This window comes from Phaenicophaeus curvirostris, chromosome 23 (genome assembly GCF_032191515.1).
Source record: "Phaenicophaeus curvirostris isolate KB17595 chromosome 23, BPBGC_Pcur_1.0, whole genome shotgun sequence".
NCBI lineage: Eukaryota > Metazoa > Chordata > Aves > Cuculiformes > Cuculidae > Phaenicophaeus > Phaenicophaeus curvirostris.
This window is the reverse complement of record NC_091414.1, coordinates 1,671,496-1,688,615: the sequence shown is the minus strand read 5'-3', so window position 1 is coordinate 1,688,615 and position 17,120 is coordinate 1,671,496. Positions and strand designations below refer to the sequence as shown.

Here is a 17,120-nt window from a genome sequence, read left to right as displayed (position 1 = left end):
TCTGCATTTCCTTCTGATGGAGGCTTTGCCGTGAGGGCTGAGCCACCCAGCCAAGTCCCTGCCACCAAGTCCCTGGCCTGACGGCTCATGTTGGTGTAAACTGGCAGCGCAATCCCCTGGAGCGAGCCAGGATCAACAGCGAGCCCAGAGCAGCACGCGAAACCCAACACGGAGTGTTAACCCCATGTGGGTTTACAAACCTCGGGTTATTTTCCACCCCGAGGTGAGTTGGCAGCTGCTGGCTCCGTGCTACAAAGGACTCTACCCCGAGAGAGGGTTTCACAGCGTGCCGGGCTGCATCTGTCCCTGCACCGCTGGGTTTTAAGGAGTTCATAGAATCACCAGGTTGGAAGAGACCCCCAGGATCATGGAGTCCAACCATTCCTATCAAACACTAACCCATGTCCCTCAGCACCTCATCCACCCGTCCCTTAAACCCCTCCAGGGAAGGTGACTCAACCCCCTCCCTGGGCAGCCTCTGCCAGGGACCAATGACCCTTTCTGTGAAAATTTTTTTCCTAAGATCAGAGCGAAGCAGCCATGACCCCAGGGTGAGCAGGGAGCCAGGACTCGCCCAGCAGGAGCAGAGAGCAGCCCGAGCTCCAATTTCAGACCAGATCAAAAGCTCCCTTCGACCCCGAGGGCCAATTCCTTCCTTCCCAGCTACTCAGGTCAATCCGCATTCCCACTCCCAAGGAGCCGCTGCCTGTTGCTGACCCAACACCCTCCAAGACGTACCTGGAGGAGGCTCAGGCTCCTTCGCTGCTCAGCGGGGACCGCAGGGTGGGAAATGCCAAGAGCAGGGCATGGCTGGGGATAAGACGGCACGTGGGCACTCAGGGTCTGCTCATCCGGGAATGCTGCGTGGCCAGGCGAGGTGTCCTGGGGCTGCAGGGAAGGAACAGAGCCTGGAGCCCATCCCTGGCCGGGGTCACCCCACAGTGAGCCCCGAATCCATCACCGCGCTCCCACACCGCTGGCCCAGAGGCACAATAAGAAGCACGGCTGAGCAGAGCGGAGCTGAGCTGAAGTCCTGTAGCAGCATGTGCCTCTGCCCAGCCCTGCTCACCTCACCTGAAACTGGGAGATCCTCCTCCCCAGCAAACCCACGGCAGCTCGCTGGGGTGGGGAGCAATTGTAGCGCTCCTACCCAGCTCTTCACTTCAAAACTGGGAGAGAGGGAGCCCCTCCTCGGCTGAAACCTGGTGCCAACGCTGGTGCCCCAGGGCCAGTGCCCCCTCACCAGTGCCGATTCACCCGTGCCCCCATCTCCGGGGCCCTGGGGACGACGCTTCCCAGCACCCACCGTCCCAACACCCACCTGCCCAGCTCAGCCCAGCGCCAGCTCCAGCCACGGATCTGCGGTGGGATGAGATGGGGCGCACGAGCTCGGTGCCGATGGCTGTGTCGGGGTGTGGCGTGCGGTGCCGTGGGAGCAACCAGCACTGGCGGAAGGCCAGGCGGAGCGGGGGCACCGCTCCAGGTGTGCTCGGCTCTCCCTGCAGCACCGGTTTGCCTCCTGCGGAGCCCAGCACCCTCGCCAGCCCCTGGCGTGCCAGCCCGCTGTGTCACCACCGGGTCCTCCCCGGCGTGGGAGCAGGGCGTTGCACCCCAAAGCAGCAAAGCGGGGCTGCGCACTTTCTCTTGGAGGGGGAATTCAGCCTCTTTCCATCCCCAGGGAGGGTGGTGGGACAGAGGAGCAGGGTCTGGGGTGCCCACTCTTGCTCCTTGGGGTGCCATGCTGTGCCATCGCCCTGCGTCACCCCCCTCGTGCACAGCCTCGTGGGCCAAGGACCTGTGGGGTCCCACTGTGAGATGTTGGGGTCCCGACCTTCATCCCACCCGCACCCCGTTAGCACCGCAGGGACCGTCCCCCCCCATCCTGCTGGTCCCCAGGAGCCCAGTGAGCGCTCACATCTCTATCCCAACGCGCTAGTGGTACCTGCTCAATGGATAAAGGCCCAGAGAGAAGCTGCTGGATCCAGGCGGCTCTGGGAGCAGGGCAGCTCTTTCCCTCCTGCGTGGCCAGGTCTCGTCCGCAGCGCTGAGTGCGTTTGGGGAGGGGAAGGGTAGTTTGTTCAGTTCTCAGTAACTGGGCGAGTCTGGCAAACAGCTCCCGTGGAGGCTCTTGTCTGCGTACGTGCACACACACGCTCGGGTTGAACAATAAAGGTGGGTCAAAGCCTGCAGCGAGATTGACAGAGTTAGATGCCTCTGCATGAGATGCCAGCGGCTCCTGCCAGGGGATGCTTTGTGCTCTGGGCACCACAAACCCAGCAGCAAGACCCGGGCGAGCAGGGACTGGGCTGGGCTCAGACCATGTCCCAGGCACAGCTCAGCCAGCAACCATTCCGAAGAATCACAAATGATGCGATTACAGCCCACGTTTTCAATGCTTTTTCCTTAGTTTTGCAACAGTGCATTGATCTCTCCAATCCACAGCAACCCACAGCCACCTCTCCGCCACCACGGGATGTCCTGGATGGGACCTTTTCCAGTGAGGGGCGCGGACTGGGTGGCGGAGAGTGGCAGCAGGGACCCCTGCCCTCCTGACTCCCTCCAGTTCTGTCCTCGTGGGAGCTGGGAATTGTCCCTACGGCGACCATCCCTCTCCCAGGAGCCCAAGGCATGGAGCTGGGTGCCCTCTCCCCCAGGAGCAGCCCCGTTTCTGCAGACGTAGCCCAGACAGGAATGTGTTTCCGCTCACCTGTGGTTTATGTGGCCTCTCAGCTGCCTCGAGGCTTTCCCAGCATCGCTCTGTGGCATTTTCCCAGGTGCTCCCTACCCTGTGGCGTCTCGCCAAGGCCACCCCTCCTGCGGGGACACGTTTGAAGAGCCCTGCTGGGTGCTCCACGCTGGGAGAGGTTTGCTCCCTGCACTCGTGACGGACAAGGAGCTGCTCACCCAGCAGCTTTGGGGCTCCAAGAGGTCAACTGGAGGGTGAGGGTTTGCTGGGCTTGGGACACGGGAACGGGGACCAAGGAGACCCAAAGCAAACCCTCATTGGAGCCTGGGGGTGTGGAGCAGGGTGAGCCCCGAGGCGGGGGCAGCCGCGGACACCCCGATCCCCGACGGGAGCAGCCAGGAGCCACCCCTCACCCAGGAGCTGCTTTTGCATGGTCATATCAGCAAGATCAGGAATTTGAGCTATGTTATAGAGAGCTGGTGTGGCCGGAGTGCTGGCAGGAACCTGGGGGCTGTGGCCTTCAAGATGAAAAGCCCAGGAGAGAGGGTTGAGGCGTCTGATTTCTTGCTAAGCTCCCCGCCCCAGGGTGAAGCCCTGCGAGAGCCAGGTGGAGAGCGGGGCCAGACCCACCCCAGCAGCCTCTCACCTGCAATTTTGGCATTTCAGGAGGGGACACACAGCCACGGCGACAAAGTCCAGGTGCCTTTTGACAGATTTCCCCTAAGGCAGTTGGGTGGGGATGGAAACATCCCATATTTTGCAGTGCCGAGATGGCCACTGGGGTGTCCAGCAAAGGGCAAGCAGCCCCTCCACCACCCTTGGAACAACTGAAACGGCACCAGGACAAGGTGCCAACGTGGTTCGGCAGCTCTTGGCATGGAGGAGCCCTCAGAGGAGCTTTGCTTTGTGCCCAGGGCACACTGCCCTGCTGTCATGCTGCTCCGCTCAGGGTGCGATGCATGAAAAGCTTCAGTCCCAGCTGTGAACTCTGGAAACACCCAGTGACTTCCAGTGGCCCAACCTCGAGTCTTTCATAAACAAAAAGTCTGAGCAGAAGAGCAGGCGGTTGCCAAACCAGCAGAAAAACCTCAGAGACTCTGTAAAAGGGTCTTAAATGGGGCATCGCAGGAGGCAGCACTTGGGACCCAGCCCTGCCTTTGATCTCCAGCTCCCTGCCTACCAACAGCTTCCCAGCTGTCCTGGGTGTCCCTCTCCGGGCTGCGTCCCCACGGAGAAGACCTTTCTTGTAAGTGTGAGGGAATCACTGGGATCCTGGGAGCCGGGGCAGCCGCTTGCTCCAGCTCCTGAACAGCAGAGAGATTCTCTTCAATTCCCAGCAACGGGTTGGTTTTGGGTAGGCAATAAACAAGCTCCTATCAGGAAGGAGAGGCTGCCTCAGCCTGTGTGCTGCACACACGAGCCCCTCCACATCCCTGGCTGGGGTGGAATTCGCGATGGGTTTGTTTTAAACCTCCTCTCCCTAAAATTCAGGGTGCCCCCACAAGCCTGTGCAATCCTCTGTGTGATGATGGAAACATTCAGGTATTATTGGGACATCCCCCCATTTATTTGCTTTCATAGAATCACAGAATCACCAGGTTGGAAGAGACCCACCGGATCATCGAGTCCAACCATTCCTATCAAACACTAAACCATGTCCCTCAGCACCTCATCCACCCGTCCCTTAAACCCCTCCAGGGAAGGGGACTCAACCCCCTCCCTGGGCAGCCTCTGCCAGTGCCCAGTGACCCTTTCTGTGAAATTGTTTTCCTAATGTTCAGCCTGACCCTCCCCTGGTGGAGCTTGACACGGGTCCTGCCTCTGAACCCAGAGCTCTGCATCCCAGGATGTGGCGTGGGCTGCATCCCTGTTCCTGCAGCACCAGCCGGGGCAGCATCTCCCCTTGGTGCCAAGCCCAGAAAGAAGACAACAACCACTCCTGTTTGTCCATCCAGGAGCTGCTGATCCCAATCCCGGATGGTGCAAGACACCCAGAGCTGCGTGGAGCAGCCGTAACGCTTGCCTGGAGAGAGATAAAGCAGCAGGACAACAACCAGCAACTGGATCTTCGAGTCTCTCTCGCAACGGGCAGCAGCTCCAGCGGCTGCTTCGAGGTGCAGGAAGCGAGGTGGGCGGCAGGGTGGATGCTCTGGGTCTCACCTCCACCGTGATTAGTGCTTGCAGCTGGGGAACACCTCTGGATTGTGTTAATTGAGGACAGCCTTGATCAACAACAGCCAACCTGGAGGGAAAACAAACAGCCCAGCCCTCGCTCTTTAAATCAGAGACAATGGTTGGCACACGAAGAATAACTTCTATCCTCTGACATTAATGGCTTCAGTAAAGAAAATTTTCAGGTGTGTATCCCAGCAGACAGCAATGAGAGCAGAGAGAAGGAAGGCAGAGATCAGAACGGCTTCATTTAAAGGAGATGGAAGGATTCCACCTGTATTTCACCATCTGCCCCTCTTACCCCAAGGGTCTCCAAGCTCCCCAGTGTCTTTTCCCATGTGCCCAGAGGGTCCAGGGCTGGTGGGGCTCCTCCACCACCCCCTCCCTAGCTGGTTCCTGCCCTCAGCATCGCGCTGGCTACAGCGGTGCCTCTGCCTCCCCCTTCATCCCTGCTGGTCCCTCTCTGCTCTGGGAAGGAGCTCAGCTGTGCCCAACCAGAGTCTCAAGCTGGTTCTTTGGGTCAGACGAGCTGCAAGGTGGCAGAAGCTGCGATGAGCTGGCACGGAGAGTGGCCCCCAAAGGGCACAGCGACGGCATCTCCCCCCCGCTGCCTCCTTTGCTGCAGAGCCAGCGAGTGCCGGGGCTCACGGGAAAAATAATGATCGCACCCTCCAAACAGAGCGAAGCCAGTAACAGATCAAGCTGCGCGTTCCACGTTAATGTTACTTATGAGCGCATTTGCCATGAAATTATTGTTAATTATTCATCCCGGCTAATGCTCAGTTACTGTTGATGGCCTCAGAAATCGCAGCGCTGCCTGAGTCATGGCAGAACGCGACATTACAGCAATAAACGGGATGATATCCTGCCATTTAATGTTATTGTTTAATCAATGGTTGGGGTGTTTTTCCTCTCCTTTATTCAGATGTTTTGCTCGGGTGTTTTCCTCTCCGGCAGCCCACGGCGAGCTCAGCCTGCCCAGCCGGATCCTCTGCGCTTCGCCACGGCGGCTGGTGCACGAGCATGTGCTCCTGTTCCCACTCGGCTAATGAGCGCTGTTAACGACGGCCACATCCCTCTGAAACAGCCCTGGCTCTTGGTGCAGCTTACGTAGGGTGTGGGATGCAGGGGGACCCAGAAAGGGGCTCTCAGGCACCCATCCTGGCAACCCCTCTCCCCTGGCACCTCCACAACCTCTGCGCTGGTTGGAAAACTCACGATACGTTTTCAATCGCTCCAGCCTGTCCCTGGCATTCCCTGGCCGCAAAGGGCTCTCGTGCCTGCTGGGTGTGCCTGCTGCTGCCCGGCAGCTCATCTTAAATCAAGAATTCATTGCATTCTTTTAAAACCAGGGATCACAGGGAGAAAATCAAGCTGTCTGCCTGCACCCAGTGCCTGGTTGAGCGCAACAAGAATTTCGCTGTTGACTCGGTGGGTGCAAGGTCAAGTGCTTCCCAGGCAGCATGGACCCCGCAACACCCCGTGCACCCCCAAACCCACCCGCCCGGCTCTGGCACCTCTGACCCCATCTCCCATTCCTAAACCCAACCCGGAGCTTCCCGCGGGAGCGATGCCTTTCCAGGGGTGATGCAGCCTTTATCCTTGTCTTGGCAGCACTCAGAGAGCAGAACAATCGCTCTGTCCAGTGGGTCTGGAATTAAATGACCTTTAAGGACACTTCCAACTCAAACCATTCCATGATTCTACAATTCTTAGGGACAGAAACTTTTATTCATTGCAAGGATACACCTGGTACCAGCTATGCCTGCCTGGCTGGGACGGGCTCATCCTCCTGGTTCCCAGCCGCTGCAGAGCTGCTTGTCCCCATCAGCTCTCAAGGGCCACACGTGTCCTACAACACTGGCTTTACCCCAAATTCAGCAGAACAACGTAACGTGCCTTCCCCAGGGTGCGAGAGGCAGAGCCCTCGGGCACAGCCCGGCTCCGCGGTGCTGCCAACCCCAGTGCTCCTGCACCAGGGGGACGGAGGAGGATGCAGGACAGGGCGAGTGGCTCCTGCCTTCCCTCCAGAGGCTCTAGGAAAGAGCCTCCTCCTCCTCAGCCAGCGCGCTGGGGTTGGAGGCCGGCGGGGGGATGGAGGCTGTGGAGGGTTTGTAGTCTGCCCCGTGGAAAACCTGCCCCCCCGTGCCCAGGGGCTCGGCACGGGAGTTCACGCAGTTCTGGCGGTGCCAGCGCTTCTCCACACCCCGGGCCAGGAGGCACTCGCGGCACCGCTTGCCGATCAGGTAGGCAGCCTCCACGAGGCTGAGCGCGATGCAGACGCAGGTGGTGACCACCATGAAGAGGGTGAAGATGTTCTTCTCGGTGGGCCGGGAGATGAAGCAATCCACCACGTTGGGGCAGGGGGGCAGCTCGCACTTCACCACGCGGGGCAGGGTGTAGTTCCTGTAGAAGCGGTAGAAGATGTAGAGGAAGATCACGTCCACGCCGGCTTTGAAGACAAGGCTGAGCAGGTAGGTCCACCAGAGCCCCCCTCGCTTCTTGCCGGGGTCGGGGTAGACGCAGCGGCAGTCGTCCCCGTGGGTGACGCGGTGCCTCTGCTCCTTGGCCTCCCGGTACGCCACGTGCATGACGACCAGGAGGGAAGGGCAGGTCACCAAGATGAGCTGCAGGGCCCAGAGGCGGATGTGGGAGACGGGGAAGAAGTGGTCGAAGCAGACGTTGGTGCAGCCCGGCTGCCGCGTGTTGCAGTCAAAGTCCTTGTGGTCATCGCTCCAGACCCGCTCGGCCGCCACCACGTAGACCAGCAGGCGGAAAATGAAGACGAGGGAGAGCCAGATGCGACCGAAGGCTGTGGAGTACTTGTTGACCCCGCTGAGGAGCCCTTCGAACACCCCCCAGTTCATGGTCCCCCGATCGCCTCAGTTAGCCTGGGAGGAGAGACAAGACACGGTGACACCAAAGAAGCAGCGAGAGCCCTGAAGCACCGAGTTGGGCTCCTCCCTAGGGACCTCAAGGACCATCTCTGGCCTTTGCTCACTCACAGGAACGCACCCAACACACATCCCAGCACTGACCTGGGCGACGTGTCCCTGCAGAGCACCGTCCCCCTCCGTGGGGTCACGGGGACCCGGCAAAGCTCGCTGGTTCTGCCGCAGCAAAAGCATCCTTCAACCGCTGTGAGCTGCGTTCCACGTCCTGCTCAGCCCTCCACCGTCCCGCACCACCCACCCCATCGCTCACCTCGTTGCCCAGGTATTTGTTATTAATTTTCCTTACGTTGCCAGGCCTGGCCCACGGCAGACAACAAATCGGAGCAGCCGGGGCGTGACTCACCCGGCAGCTCTGCGGCTGCACCGCCGCGTCCTCTCCCATCGCTGGAATCTGCCGTCGCCTCCGCTCCCCGACCCGGGCAGCACGGGAGGAGCCCAGCGCCCACCCACGCGCAGGGGGGGCCATGCCAGATACCCCAAGTGAGCACAGAATCATAGAATCACCAGGTTGGAAAAGACCTCTTGGATCATCGAGTCCAACCATCCCTATCTGCCCCTAAACCATATCCCTGAGCACCTCGTCTACCCGTCTTTTAAATACCTCCAGGGATGGGGACTCCACCACCCCCCCAGGCAGCCTCTGCCAGTGCCCGATGACTCTTTCTGTGAAAAATCTTTTCCTGATGTCCAGCCTGAACCTCCCCTGGTGGAGCTTGAGGCCGTTCCCTCTCGTCCTGTCCCCTGTCCCTTGGGAGAAGAGCCCAGCTCCCTCCTCTCCACAACCTCCTCTCAGGTAGTTGGATAAAGCAATGAGGTCTCCCCTCAGCCTCCTCTTCTCAAGGCTAAACAACCCCAGCTCCCTCTTGTTCTCCAGCCCCCTCACCAGCTTTGTTGCTCTTCTCTGGACTCGCTCCAGAGCCTCAACATCCTTCTCGTGGTGAGGGGCCCAGAACTGACCCCAGGATTCGAGGAGCGGTCTCACCAGTGCCGAGTCCAGGGTCAGAATCACCTCCCCAGCCCTGCTGGTCACGCCGTTTCTGATCCAAGCCAAGATGCCCTTGGCCTTCTTGGCCCCCTGGGCACACGGAGCAGAGGCAGCGGGTGAGCTCGGGGGGCTGCACAGACCCAGGCAACACCAAGGTGTGAACCCAGGGCTGGGCAGCCCCGAATCCCATCACCTCACAGTGATCTCAGCCCCGAGCAGCTGCTTTGATGCTGGATTGCATCACACCGGATAAACACACCCCACGCGGCACGGGGCTGCAGCCACGCAGGACTCCCAGGGCTGTGTTTGGCAAAGACTCTCTTTGAACACTTCACCTACCAGTAAAATAACAGGACCCTCCGTGCGGGCAGAGCTTTTGGGGGTGAACGCATCCCACCTCTCCACACGGCCCGGCTTGTGCAGCATGCGGAGGCCACAGATGCTCCCCGCGACCAGATCTCCCATGGGAACCAGGAGCTCCCGTCTCACCAGGACGTTTCCTGGGACACACAACGCAACCCCCACGTTTCTCCTTCCCCGTGCACGCTCTCGGCTGCAGCCCAGGATGCGCCCATCACCCTGGCATCGGGTCAGGCTCCGCACATTTTCCAGCCCCAGCACTGCCTCGTCGGGGCTGGGGCTGCAGCGGAGAAGCGTTTCCACGCCGCTTACCTGCAGAGCGTCCCCCTGCCAAGGCTGGTGCTGCTGCCAGTCGGTGCTTGCTGAGGCAGGAGCACATCTCCCAGTGTGAGAGGCGCCGGCACCCCGTGAGTCACTGGGAGCGAGGAGGAGATTCCCAGAGGGAAGGGACGGGGCGCGAGGCAGATCCCCACGTGTCCCGTAGGCTGCCAGATTTCCTGGGGCGAAGGGCTGCCCTGCGACACGCTGGGGCCCAATCCTGCTGCCGTGCGGGGCTGCATCTGCTGCTCAGCCCCAGGGAAGAGCTCCTGCAGGAATTCTGGGATGCCCAGCATGGCCTGGAGTCTTTCCATCCCTTCAGCGACCACCTTCGCTTGCTCAGACCTGCAGGGGTAACACGGGCAAAGCCCCAGGAGCATCCACCTGAAGCAGTGGGACCTGGTCAACTAAACAACTTTCTTTATCATCCCTTTTTAATCAAATTTCACACCACAGCAACAACTCAAGAAGAGCCTTTATCCCTCCCCACATTCTGATGCATTGATTATTTCACTGGGAATTGATAAACCGCTTTTCCAGGGCTCCTCTCACCTGCAAGCCAGCACAAGTCTTCCTCATCGCTCCCTCCCTGTCACCGGAGCCTGGGAGCCCTCCTGAGATGAGTCCCTGGCGCAGAGAACCCCTTCTTTGAGTCCTGACCCCCGGCTCATGGCTTTGGGGCACAGCAGGGAGCACAGAGCAAGGCTGGGGGTCCAAGGAGCAGGAGCTGCTGCACGGCGTGCGAGAGCTCAGGTAGATCTGGAGTCATCTGAGGAGTCAAGACACGTTTCATTTGCAATTCTGCTGGGTTTAAAAAAAAAAAATACGTAGAGAAACAAATCTAAACATCTATAAAGTAAATTATTGCTGTTTGTCGATGGCTCCAGGGAAGAGTTCTGCAGCTGGAAATCAAACAAGTAGCCAGCGCTGCCCTCCCACCACTTCAATTTGCTGGAGATTCCAGTTTGCCAAAGGTTGCACCCTCCACCAGCCAGCCCAGAGGATCCCCCGGCGCTGGGCACACGGTCTGCATCAACGGCAGCACTTTATCTTCCAAGAACAAACCCCATTAGTAGATTTTCACTACAACATGAAATATTAATAGCACTTTGCATTTATATAGCGTCATTCATCCAGGAGTCACCAGCCAAGCTCCTGACATGAATCAAACACCACAGCCGGCTCCGGAGGGGGCAGGTAAATCGGATTATACCCGTTTTTCTGCTGCACACACCGAGGCACAGGGCTTCCTCCATCCCTGGAGGTATCTAAAACCTTGGCCAACAAGCTGCTTAGGGATCCGGCACAGTAGTGGACAGGTACGGTTGGATTTGATGATCTCAAAGGTCTTTTCCAACCAAACGATTCTATGATTCGCTCCCTAGGCACAGCTGGAGGCTGCTATGCTCCCTGGGTGATATTTCAAAGCATCTCCTGTCCCTCTAGCCATGGATTTAGCTTCCAAACACCACACGGGTGATGTGTTCCCGCTTTCTCCACCCCATCTCCAGGATCAGGTGCCTTTGCTGAGGATGCCAGCAGCCAAGCAGCGGCGTGCCGGGTGGCCAGGGAGCGTCTGGGGGTTATTGGCTTGGATTAAAAATAACAGTCAAGGAAGGAATGTGTTTTACATTTGTGCTATGAAGAGTGAGCTGTCCGGGTCCTCTCTTTGGAGAAGGACTCCACGGGCACACAGCTGTTCTCCAGGACCATCTGCTGAGCTTCATCAGCTCCAGGGTCCCAGCAAACCCCACATCTACGCACCACAATGACCAGGCAAGACCTTAGGACAGGTGAAATCACCAGTGAGAGCTGGCTTTTCTGCTGAAAAGTTTGATTTCTTTAAAGAATAAGGCCAGCTGAGGCAGTGTGGGGGGACACCCCAAAGAGACATGGCCAGCAGCTGCTCCTGAGCGGCACGGGCTGGCGCTGAGCCGCTGCCTCCTCCGGCTGCTGCCACGTTCCCAATATTGTGCTGACGGTGCAGGGAGGGGAGTCGTTCGGTGCAGTTAGGAAACCTGCCAGCCCACACCAGCCATGCCCCGACACAACCCAAGGGCTCCTGCGGCATGAAAGAACAAGCACAAACCAGTAGGGAAAGGGCTATTTTCATCTTATTAAAGAGCCTTATATTTAAACCCTCCTTCAGGTCTGTAGCACAAGATGATTGCAAAGGCTTTTACGCACTAACTCGGCAGGAATTGCTTCTCTTTTGGTGCTGTTGCATGCAGATGCTGGTTGGCAAGGCGGAATCCCATTACTGATGCTGGGTAAATACAGGAAAATAGGTCCTGGGTGAAGTTACAGAGCGGGTGGCGAGCAGCAGGGAAGGCTGTTTGCACAGATCCAGCACTGTTGTTATTCAAAGAAGGCGGCACCTTGTTTGCAGATAATTAAAAAAAAAACCAACAACCCCAAACAGATTAGTGCAAACTAAACACACGGAGCAGGCTGGATGCTGCGAAACCACTGGGAAAGGCTGCGAGAGCATCAGGTGCTGCTGCAGCCAAACTGAACTCAGTGCCTGGCTCAGCCCTGGTGCCCTCACCCCATCCACCTTCCCGCGGATCCTCTCCGTGCTGCAGCCCTCACTCCTCCATCCTGGGGCTCATGTGGGTGGGCATCACCTCCCTGCACTCCTTGGGAGCCTGGAAACCCCCCCAGGGATTTCCTAGGGGGGCTCCCACTCCTTTCTAGCCTCTGGGTACCAGCAAAGGGTGGTGGAAGGTCCTGCAGATGCTGGTGGCTCAGAGATGCGCGCTGTGGGACTGACCTCCAGCCTCCAAGTGGATACGGGAAGAGAAAAAGCAGTTGCAGCCCCTCAGCAAGGAGGGAGAAGGGTGAGATCGCATCAGACTCTGTTTTAAACAGGTCCCACGGGGAGGTTCTCACCCAGAGCATTTCCTGCAGCGCAGCTGGGGAAGGAGCAAGGCTACAATTAAAAGGAGGATGGTGAGAAGGCAGCATTGCTAACGAGCCCGACAGCAATTAAAAAGTCCTGTTGGTGCTCAGGGCTGCGTGCTGATGAGGAGGGGGCTGCCTGGCAAAGGCGCCTGGGTCTGGGGTCACCGAGCAGGTGCTGCAGCGGGATCTGTGGGGCAAGGGGAGCTGCAGCCCAGGGCAGCCGAGGGCCGGACCCCCAGCACCGAGGCACCAAAAGGATCTTTCAATCCTCGCGTCTCCATCAACCCTGAGCTACCCTAAGAGCCACTGCCACTCCCGAGCCCGACAGTGGCCACCTCACACGGCCAGGACCCATTAATCTGCTAATATTCACTGCAGGGAGTAGCCTCATTTCTAGGGATAGCTTAATTAATCATGGAATCAAACTGACTTGATAAGATGCTTTGCTGCTGAGGAGGTGAACTCGCATGGGCAGTGGTGGCTGAGGATGGGGATGAGGCTGGCAGGGTCCTAAATCAGGGCAGATGATGATGGTGAGCAAAGAAGGGGACAGGAGAGCAGAGGGACAGGGCACGCCTGTCCTGCAAAGCCTTTCTCTGTGCTGGGAAGCGAGCGAGGGGTCATGGAGAGGAGATGGTGCTGTGGCACTTTTCCCCTAAGGGGCCAGATAAAAAGAGCATTTCCAGTCTGTGCAGACCGTGTCCGTGCAGTGACGGCAAGGGAAGAACGTGGAGGGCAAACTCATAAGTTGGAGGGACCTCCACAGTCACCCTGGTCCTAAAACCCAGGTGAGGGGGGGTCAGGGTCCCAGGATGCTCTCAAAGTGGGAGCAGAGCCTGATCCAGCCCTCAGCCCCTACTGGCCGGGGCGAAGGGTCCAGGTTACGTCTGTATGGGTGGTTTGGCCAAACAATCATCGTGCGAATGACATCTTTGCCCTTGCCACAGACCTTAGTGGCATTCAAATGGGTGACCCACAGGTCGAAGTCTTTATATATCCTATTACCAGCCTCCTGAGTCATGCCTGTCCCCGGCGAGTTATATTATTTTGAGATGGCAGCTAAATGGGAAAGAGGTCGCGCTCCCAATACGGCGACAATAGGACATGACAGCACTTTTCTGAGTGATTAAGCCTCAGGTGATGTCAGGGCCACAAGATAAGTGGCTGAAGGCTGAAAAGACTTTAATCACCCTGGACATGTAATCACCTCCTTGCACCCCATCCTACCAGGATGGGTTTTGGTGTGAAATGGGAACGATAGAAAAAATAATCAAGCCCAACATGTGCACTCCCCTGTTAGTTATCCGAGCTGTTAATAATCACCCCCAGCAGCCTGTTGGCCCTCCAAGATCATTTTGTAATAAATAAAACTCCAATGCCTTAAAATAAGTGTCTGGGACGGTCGGAGCAGACACTAGATGGCATTGGGAGAACGCGCTGTGCGGCACCAGCCACCTTCCCTGGAAAAGTCTAGCAAAGCAGAAAACTCAGGATGACGGAGCAGAAAATGTCTCTGCTGGGGAGAGGCTGCCAGCTCACCCTCAGCCTCGCAGCAGCCTTGCAGCAGGGCAGGGGGCAAGCACGGTGGCGTGGCAGAGCTCACGGCATTTGGCCTCTTTGCTGAGCTAATGAAATCGTTTCTCCCTCTCTCTCTCTCTATATATATATATGTATATTGAATGAGGAGCTGGGGCTGGACCCTGCACGCCCACTCGCTGCTCCCTGGCATCAGCAGAGGGGTCCATGGGGGAGACCTCTGATGTGGGGACCTGGGGTCTGCAGCCCCACAGCCAGGCAGAGGCTTCGGGTGCAGGAAAGGGGTGAGGATTTAACCCAGGAGAGGGCAGGGGTCAGGCAGGTTTGCTCACGCAGGAGAAGGCAGAGCAGCAGCGAGGGCTCAGATGCCCCAGTGTACCCCAACCTGGTGCCCATGGCACCCCAACAAGGCAGACCCTGCCTGCCACTCATCATCCCTTTAGCTCAAAACGTCTGGCCGTGGCACAGATTGCCTGGAGAGGTCTGTGCCAGGGACGAGCTCTGCAGCCCAGCACCAGCACCATGCCCCAGGGCAGCATTAGGAGCTGAAGCCTCCAGCCAGCTCTGGGCTGTGACAGCGACGGGGCCCCAGCACGGTGATGGATGAGCCTTTTGACCCCCTGCGCTGCCCCCAGAACACTGCAGGTCTGGCAGGACCCACCTGCCCAAGGACCAAGCCTGAGGACATTCCTCACGGGGCATCACGCTCACCCCCAAGACCTGCAACACCCAGATGAAGCCAGAAACTGTTGGAGCAGCTGGGATCAGTCAGGCTCTTTCCTCTGTTGCCTGCTCCCCACCACCTGCCAGCCTCCTCCTGCTCCGCAGGGTCAGCATCTCCTTCCCCCACACCACCCCTCGCATCCCTACAAGCCGACTTTGCTCTTTGTCTCCTAAACGCTGCATGGTGCGGGCAGTCCAACAGCTACAAAACATCTCCTGGTTGCAGCTCGCTCCCTCACAGCCAGCCCTGACCTCACAGCCCGCATCCCCCTCGGAGCAGGTGGCAGCAGGCGGCACAGCACACGGCACGGTGCTGCCACAGCCCATCCCAAGGGAAGCCCAAGGGCCTCCAGCCCTCTGGAAAACAGCACGGCTGGACTTTGGGTCCCTCTGCTCATGCAGGTGAAAGCTGCTGAGGTGATGCTCTTTTTTCTCTTGCCCCAACCTCCAACCTGTGCGGCTGGGACTCATCTTGCACTCTTCTCCCTGCCCGAGCAGCAGAGCCAGAACTCAAACACCCTCATAGGCATCTCTGCTACAGAGCTCAGCTTGTTTTGGAGACCTCTGCCCAGGCATGCTGACGCTATAACTCTCTTCCAAAGGCTAAAAACTTGCTCACACCCTAAGGAAAAATATTACATTAAAACTAATCCATCGCCTTCCCCTTAATTTGCTCGCGCCGCTCCAAGGGACTCTGGGCAGCAAATGTGTGAACTGAACTCTGAAAAGGACCCAGACTTGGCTCAAAGCAAGACATGTCTCACCATCATGTCTTAAAATGTCAGCACTTTAATTAGCTGCTGTCTGAAGCTGGAGTACGTCTGCCTGGAAAACAGCTAACAAACTGGTTTGCCCCTCTCTGTTTTCAGTTCAGATTGAGAAATTTGTTCAAGCTGACCTTTTCCCTCCCAGACCCAAACCAAGAGTTCCCAATCCACACCGGCATTTCCTAAAAATAGGATAAGACAGCCCCAAAATACCAACCAGCTGTAGGGATGATGCGCTCAGCTAAACCGCATCACACCAAAGCAGGGAGGAGCCGCGCATCCTTTAGCGCCGAGATTCCAGCCCTGGGAAAGACGAGGCGATGCTCCTAGGATCCCGGCACATCCTCCTGGCATCTCCCCAGGGTTCCCACCATGTCTCATCACCTCTTCATTACCCTGGAGGGCTCGATGACATTCATTAGGTGCTGGTCTGGGATGTGGAGAAAACACAACAGGACTCTTAACGAGCTGGAGACTGCAGGGATGACATGGAGGTGATCAGAACCATTTCCCAGCCCCACAAGAGCCCCCGACTTGCCACCAAAGGGGATGGAGCTGCAGGGAATTGCACTCCGCAAGCAATCTCCTGAGGAATGAAAACTTCCCCCCATTCTCCTACCTCCAACCCCATTTGCTGTTACCACCAGTGTCAGGGCTTTCCCTTCCATCTCCTACCAACACTGCTGCCCTTCATTTAGTGAAAACCCCAGCGAAAGATATCTCAGATCGAGGTGTCACCTGCTCAAAGTTTCCTAGTGCATCACTTAAATCTCCTGTCTCACTCACCCTTTTAATTTTATTTTTTGTACCAGTAAGGCTGCCAGAGCCATAATTTACACTCCAGGATAATTTCTTGCTCTAAAGGATATAGTGGTTTTCTTCACAATTTGCTGACCAGCCGAGAACGCTTCTCCAGGTGGGTTGTGCTGGGTGATTATTGGATTTCAGCGCTTGGAGATGGAGGTTCAAGCCCACTTATGCTCTCTGTGAGTGTGGTAAATTAATGGAATCAAACCCAGAGGAAGCACCTGAAAAAACACAGGGAAGTGGGAGGTCATGATGTCCTACCGCAGCTGCCAGTTTTGGAAAGGAGGGTGCTGAGGTGGCTCAACACCTCCAAGGGCTCAGACAAGGCTGTCTCCAGCAGGACACCTAAGAGCAGAAGCCACCGAAAGGCAGGGACTGCTGCCAGGACACTGCTAGCATCCATCATCACAATGACCGGGCGCTGCGGAGGGCCCAGGGATGTTGGTTTGGGTCTGATCTTGGCCCAGAGCCCAGCGAGCATCTTCCATGAGAGTGGATTTCACTGTGCTTGCACACGGGCTGCTCCGCTCTCTTGAAACGGCACAGCAGCGCTTGGTCCCCTTTGCCGAGCAAGGGGAAGCTCCAGCCGGAGAAATACCTTCTTCAGAGCCTAATCAGAACGTCAGAGGAAGAAGAGAAGGATCAAAAGCATCCTCCCTGCCTCCCCGCTCATTGACGGAGAGCCTGGAGTCCTGGCCTCGCGGCGCTCCAGCTTTGGTGGAGTGCGACACTCATCTGCGGCATGGCATGCAATTACGGCTCGGAGAAAAGAAGGGGCAGATCGCCCTGGGCGTGGGAAGAATGAGAGCCAGCCGCCTTTCATCCGCACCCCACCATCTGCCGCCTGCCGCTCACTATTCTTCTCCCTCCTGATCAAGGCGAAGCGTTTCCTCCTCCTGCCATTGAAG

At 57.7% G+C, this 17,120-nt stretch overlaps 1 protein-coding gene across 4 annotated transcripts; it reads right to left on the bottom strand.

Annotated features, from left to right (window-relative positions):
• Nucleotides 1–6,584: 6,584 nt before the first annotated feature.
• LOC138730368 (gap junction beta-5 protein-like) lies at nucleotides 6,585–10,004 on the bottom strand. 4 transcript variants are annotated; one of them, XM_069875507.1, is made up of 3 exons: nucleotides 9,470–10,003; nucleotides 7,897–7,968; nucleotides 6,585–7,749 (listed from the first exon to the last, which is right to left on the bottom strand). In XM_069875507.1, exon 3 carries the CDS (start codon nucleotides 7,723–7,725, stop codon nucleotides 6,895–6,897), a length of 831 nt encoding a protein of 276 aa, XP_069731608.1. In that variant the 5' UTR covers nucleotides 7,726–7,749; nucleotides 7,897–7,968; nucleotides 9,470–10,003; the 3' UTR covers nucleotides 6,585–6,894. The 4 variants fall into 4 exon arrangements, with proteins under 4 accessions (XP_069731608.1, XP_069731609.1, XP_069731610.1 ...); XM_069875508.1 differs by lacking the exon at nucleotides 9,470–10,003 and adding an exon at nucleotides 8,063–8,258; XM_069875509.1 differs by lacking the exon at nucleotides 9,470–10,003 and adding an exon at nucleotides 8,156–8,224.
• Between the last annotated feature and the right edge of the window lie 7,116 nt (nucleotides 10,005–17,120).

What these genes read in the sequence shown, in the direction of transcription:
- LOC138730368 (XM_069875510.1), bottom strand. Translation starts at nt 7,725, where the DNA reads ATGAACTGGGGGGTGTTCGAAGGGCTCCTCAGCGGGGTCAACAAGTAC.